The sequence below is a fragment of the Boleophthalmus pectinirostris genome, unplaced genomic scaffold (genome assembly GCF_026225935.1).
Source record: "Boleophthalmus pectinirostris isolate CB_2022bp ecotype Guang Dong unplaced genomic scaffold, ASM2622593v1 HiC_scaffold_13, whole genome shotgun sequence".
Taxonomy (NCBI): Eukaryota; Metazoa; Chordata; class Actinopteri; order Gobiiformes; family Gobiidae; genus Boleophthalmus; species Boleophthalmus pectinirostris.
This window is the reverse complement of record NW_026571036.1, coordinates 35,346,393-35,352,807: the sequence shown is the minus strand read 5'-3', so window position 1 is coordinate 35,352,807 and position 6,415 is coordinate 35,346,393. Positions and strand designations below refer to the sequence as shown.

The following is a 6,415-nucleotide window of genomic DNA, read 5'->3' as shown; positions in this document are numbered from 1 at the left end:
TCCGGCTGCAGATTTGGCTACCTGCTGCTTGTAATCGGCAAAATATGATTTTCTTTAGGGGCACATTTGTGTTCAATCTTCTCAGTTGTCTTTATAAGTTTGTCTAAATTTTTACTTTTTAGTGGTACAGAAGTAATGGTGCGATCGACTGACATGATCCCAGACAGGACAGGGGCTCTTTCTGCAGCAGACATGCGCAGTAGAGCGTGAAGTGACAGTGGTACAGGAGTAATAGGAGTAGCAGATACTGGCACACAAGATTAGAGCCTCTCGTGGCTGTGAGTGTGAAAAATTAATACATAAATCGCACCAGAGTATAAGTCGTAGGATCACCTAAACCTTGAAAAAAAGAGCAAATTATAGTCCGAAAAATACGGTAATAGTTTGGTGCTTAATCCTGCAAAAATCTGTGCTGTTTCTGAGCCCCTTTTGTTTGTTTTTGACCATGCACCTCTCTGATTGTTTTATCTGCCTGTCAGTCACTCCATTTGAAATAGGGGGAGACAGGATACAGCTCCAGATCCACTCGTCTTTGTTAAGCTTTGTCAAAGTGAGTGGTTCTGTCCGGTCAAGTAACCTGTCCAGATTGACCCATACTGGCTTCACAGTTTAGCATTTTAGGATTAACCAGATGCACTCCACCCAAGATGACTGTGTGTCCAGCGATGGGGACGAGGCAGGCACAGACAGGTGCAGACTTGTGCAGACAGGTGACAGGGAGAGCCTCAAACATGGCTCATAATCCTGGGTTAAGCAACTGGAAAGACAAGCTGGATACCAGGAAAGACATAACCAGATCTTTAGCTTGTATTTCCATGAAGGTGCAGCCCCAAAGCACAGAACTAGTCCACAACAAACACACTTGATCTACAGCTCTCTGGACAGACATGAATCTATAGCGTTTTTGGAAAGTTCTAGGCATTCTAGTCTTGTGAACCGCTACATTTTTGCCCATAAACACCTCCAGCTTCTGTTTTCCGACCATTTTCAAACCAGAACACGAGACCTTGTAGTGTTCCTTTTCCAAAACAAAAGACTTTCAATCGAACGTAACTGTGAAGTGCTACCTTTACTGTCCCGCTGTTCTTCACGGAGCTTTGGCATCCAGTGGTCGTTATTTGCACAACGTTAAAACAGTTTGAGGTACAGTTGCGGTTTTCGAGGAGGGGGGGTGCATACGCAGTCTTTCTATGCAGGATATAATGATTGTTTATGTGGGATTTATATGATACAGTATGCGCCGCAATAACAAGGAAAGGCTGACTACAGTGTCCCGTGGCAGTGCATGTGCTTCTGACTGTGGCCGCTCATCACTCACTCACACAGAGTAATGGCGGTGAGCTTTAAAGGCTAACTCAGCATGATACGAGTGCCATATTAAACAGACACTGAACAAGAGACTGCACTGCCCCCATCTCTCCGTGACCTTGGGCTGATCTTGGTCTAGTTGATTTGTGGATAAAGAAGAGAATAGTCGGGCTACAGATGTGCTAATGTTAGAAACCATCTTTGACCTTAAAAGGAGAAGGGAGAGTTCTCTTGCGTTGCACTGAGGTCAGAGATAAAAGTCTGTCCTTATACAGCGCAGCTCCAATGTCGACTTTTTGGTGCGATTTTAGGATTTGATCCTTTATCTATTGTGCAGAGAAAACACATAACTTTTCTGTTTTGTCCAGATAAAAGTGTAACAGGTATGGCTCTTGAGATTTGACTAGTTGTTATAATGAAAAAATATTTGCATGCAAAAAACGGAAAAAGCAGAAACTGACATGATAATTTGCTTGATTTTTCATTTGCATTATTTGCTTGATTTTCACCAGACTTCCATCCATTATAAGAACACATAACCAAGGTCAAGTCATCATGGTGTTTTAAATTATACAAAAGTCCTCTGGATTTCCTTTTTAGTGCTGATCAGGATAATGCGGTGACAGCCCAAGACCCAAAGGACCCAAAGAAAAAAAAGCGTATTGCAATATATATATATATATATATATATAATTTTCTATCTATTTATAGGTAAATCAACACCTTTGCATTTAGATTTTATTTTATTTTTATTTATAATTTTGTAACATGTCCTGTGTAAAGGATGCCAGGGTCATATTTTGGTGTTAAATTCTTATTTCTTATTTATTTATTTGTAAAGGGACAACACAAATTAATGAACATTTAAACATTTAATCATAGTGCAGCCACAGACTAACTCATACTGAGGTCATTTTTTATTCTGGATAAGATAGTACCCTATAATCCCCCAGCCCTAGACAGAGGAACCTAGTCCCCCCATTAAGAGTCTATCTCACAACCCTTAAAAGACGGACTGCACTGTAAAAAAAAATCCGTCGTTTTTACAGGAAAACGCTGGCAGCTGGGGTTACCAGAGCTTTCCTGTAAAAAATACAGTAATACAGTTAATAACTTTACTGAGAACAATGTAAATCAGTTTACGGTTTTTGAAATCACGGTTGAATCACATTTAAAATCTGTGAAATCTACACAAAAAAGTTGTTAATTTTGCATAACCGTGTTGTAAATAAATAGACACCTTCCTGTATTTTTAACATGAAAAAAATGATTATACATCCTTTCCTGTATTTTCTACATAACATAAATGTTTTTTGTGCACTGATTTCTTGTCAAATTAACAGGGAAATATTTCACAAAAAAAACAGTTTAAGCTGGTAAAACGACAGTAAAAGTTTATATTTTAAATTAAACTTTTCTGTAAATTTTACATAAAATCTACTCATAAACGCAGTATTTTTATGTTTAAATAATACAGTTGAACTGTAAATTACCTGTTAAACCTGCAAGATCATAAATTCTACTGCTACTACTGTAATCATTACCAAAACATGCAATAATACATGACAAGAAAAATATCACTTAAAACATTTATTTAACAGTCTCAATATAGTAACAAGTTGTAAACAATTAGATTTTTTTCAGCATATAGAACAAAAATTGCATTCAAAGAAACCACTGAATCGAAGTTCGAAGATAGCCTCATTATTGCAGAATTTTTTTCAGTTACTCAAACAATGCATTCTCATGGTGTTGTTTTAACAATATCAAGCATGTGACTGATTTTCAGCTGAACTAAATTAACACTCATTGATCTACAGGTCTATTGAATGAGTCATTTTACAGTATTGGGCTTTCCCTTAAAACAAGTTTCAAGTGCCAGGCACACAACCAAATTAAAATTGTGTTTACTTGCTAAAACATAACTCTTAAAATGACTTTAAAATTAACATTTACAACCCTCATACTCTCCTGGGGGTCACATTGTCCCGAAGAATTGTTTTTTTTCCCTTCCTGCTCTCTTGGAGCGGATCTATCAGACCCAAAAATTTATTTTCAAATAAATTCTCGCCAGGTGAGAAAATACATTTTTGGGTTTGACTGACCCGCACCAAGAGAGAGGAAAGGAAAACCGTTTTTTTTTTCCTTCTTCAGGTCAATGTGACCCCGAGGAGAGCATGATGGTTAAATCAATGACATATTATGCCTTAATTAACATAAATCACACTGTAGATTTAACAAAGCAAAAACCTCCGGTACCTCTTCTCAAACGAACACAGAGTCCAAAGAGATTCCAAAGACTCCATCAGACAGTCCATGTTTATCCTTCCCGCCACTCCTGATCAGAGAGTTCTTGTATCAGGGTGAGGACTCGAGGGTTTACATTGAGACGACGCTTTGAGTTTTTACTCTCCACTTTGGTTCCTTTTTCCGGGTTTATCAAGAAAAAACACCTATAAAATAAAATATTGCATATTAAACATTTTTATTTATCAGAATAAAATAAAAAACTACAAAATATATTTTCGAATAAAATGAATGTTTAAACACAAATCTGTCATTTTAGGTCCCAGAGTAGCAGTCCCAGCCCAGGACTGAAGTCAGACCCAGAGTAAAGTCTGGGTCTGAGTCCAGGTATCAATCTCAGTATTAAGAAATGTGTAAGCCATATTTACTCACCTTTGAAGAAACTCAAGAGTTGAAGCCAGCTCAGATGGATAATGGATGTTAAAACAATAGTAGCTCCCAAACATCAGGCACAATGCAGAAATGAAGGAGGAGATGTTTGTGTTGATAAGGTTCTGATCCAGACTCAGCATGTACCTCGTTGAAGAAAAGCATGATGTTCCTATGAATACAATATTAAACAGGGTATTTTAATAAACACAACACACATGACAAATTCTATAAACTGCAATTAAAAGATATGAAACAGACTTACCACAGACAATAACAGCTGGTGTCACAGGCACTTGCTCCAGTTGGACCTCTTCTGCCAGACATGTATCTTCTACATAGAAGAACAAGGACTCCTCCTTCTCATCAAAGTAGCTGAGCAGAAGCAGGACCATCTCTTTCACATCATCTGAGCAGCTACTCTGCTGTCCTCGCATCCTCTGAAGCCTAGCATAAGTCTGAAGGAACTTCTTACTCTTGTTGACACAAACTGTTGTCATGTAGTTGAGAAGCCTTTTCCCCTTCAAATCCAAATTTCGAGTGAATGTCTCTTTAAGGTCAATCCCAGTGAGTTCCTTGAAGTGGACAGACATACCAAGTTCATCAAACAAAAATGGCCACTCCTCTCTGAGGTATTTGATACTTTTTCCCTGGTTGACTTCTTGGCGCTGTGTGTAAAAAGTGGACTTCATTAGATTTTTGATCTCTTCCAGATTGGCCTCAGATGAATGTTGGTACATTGCTTTGAGTTTTTCCATCTTTTGCTGCTGGCTCTCTTGAGTTTCTCCAATGGGCAGAAATTTGACATTCCACTTAATGCACCCATAAATGTCCTGCATTTCAGCTCTCTCTTCTAAAGGGATCTCATCTGTGTGATCCGAGTCATCGGTCGCATGTCTTCTTTTTCTTATTTTAGGTGTTGAACCGCGCCTCACATTTTCAATTCTGTTTTGTAACTGTTTAACAAGGGAATGGTAGCCTGCCCCAACAATATCTCCCTCTATAACATCTTGTAGAGATTTTGGATATTTTGCTACCATTTTTTTTGCAACATCAGTTGAATGCTTTTTACCTACATGAGGGTATTTTTCTAACATCTCAGTCACAACTATCCGGATCATCTGTCTCCTCAGTTTTGAGCCTGGCCTTTTTCCCCTCTCCAAAGACTGCATCACTTCCTCAGGAAATTTACTCCATGGAATTTCAAAACTGTTCTCCCACTGTGTATCGAGTCCTGGGCTGCTACTACTGGAGGAGGTTGAAGATGAACTTCGGGGTGAAACTGATAGCAAGGACACAGAGTGGGCAGGTGACAGTTCCAAAGATGACAGTGAGCTGGGCTCAGGAGTCTGGTCTTAAAATAACAGAAAAAAGGTGATGAGTTACACTGTGCATACCATGTTTTGAACAGATGACAAATCCATACATTAAAAGACTGTTTGTGTACGGTCTTTACTTACATTTCTGTTTCCAAACAGAAAGAAGTTTTCTGGCTTGTATAGGTCTTAATGCAGTCATTAAATCAGCCTCCTGTATGAAATGTAGATCATCATACATCTCAACTCCAATGGATTGCAAGTGTTCTTGGAGGATGTTTTTGGTTGCCGGTGGAAGGTCTGGTAGTACTTCCATGATGACATCATCTAAGAACGTTCGCTCTGAGTCACTCATATTTGCACTAAAAAGAAAAAAATAAAATAAAATACAGTAAATAAACTTAAATCAGATATCATTGTGAACTATTTACAGTGTGAGAAGTATAGCATTAGCTTCAACTTTATTTTTCCACAATACTGTGCTTCAGAGGAATGACTTTGTTTCCATTAAGAATGTATGACACCAAAGGATAGAAATCAAGCAGGTCTTTAATGTTCATACACTGTAACCCAAGACTTATCACAGAATACAGATGGTATTCTGACAGGAAGATGCCTTGGTGGATATCCATCAAAACATACACAGCCGAGTCATTTTGAATCAAGAAGAGAAGAAGTTCACCAAATTCCACATACTCATCATTTCGGTACACAACAAACTGCCCCTTCTTATATGTAGTGCCCTTGTACTGAATATCTGTGGAGACTGTGGTATTGCTTTCTGAAAAGGCAAACTCCTGGACAGCACATTTAATAGTGTCACTATAAAGGTTGGAGTAAAATGCACAGCTGTCCTTCACTTGAAGTAGTTTAATGCATTCTTGTCCTGCTAAAACATATGCCTGATACATCTGATGACGCTCTGCTAAGTTTGACAAATGTTTTTGAAGTTTTTTAAGTGTCTGGCACATCTTTTAAAATAACCATGTTTACTTTCAAACCTAAGTGTCCATAACCTTATCAGAGGACCAAATTTCAACAACAGTGCTGGATAATGGCGTAAAAAGTGGTGCTTCGGTTTGAGTTTGATTTCAGGAAACAACATCTTCCTCAAC

The 6,415-nt window shown here is 38.3% G+C and overlaps 1 protein-coding gene across 1 annotated transcript; it reads right to left on the bottom strand.

The window, feature by feature from the left end:
- Positions 1-3,628: 3,628 nt before the first annotated feature.
- On the bottom strand, positions 3,629-4,823 carry LOC129407658 (uncharacterized). Its single transcript, XM_055149305.1, has 3 exons — positions 4,250-4,823; positions 3,988-4,156; positions 3,629-3,761 (listed from the first exon to the last, which is right to left on the bottom strand). Exons 1-3 carry the CDS (start codon positions 4,821-4,823, stop codon positions 3,629-3,631), a joined length of 876 nt encoding a protein of 291 aa, XP_055005280.1.
- Between the last annotated feature and the right edge of the window lie 1,592 nt (positions 4,824-6,415).

Coding starts and splice junctions, on each gene's coding strand:
- LOC129407658 (XM_055149305.1), bottom strand. CDS start 4,823: ATGCAGGACATTTATGGGTGCATTAAGTGGAATGTCAAATTTCTGCCC. Junction 4,157..4,249: donor ACCAGCTGTTATTGTCTGTG/GTAAGTCTGTTT, acceptor TTGTATTCATAG/GAACATCATGCTTTTCTTCA. Junction 3,762..3,987: donor ACTCTTGAGTTTCTTCAAAG/GTGAGTAAATAT, acceptor TTTATTTTATAG/GTGTTTTTTCTTGATAAACC.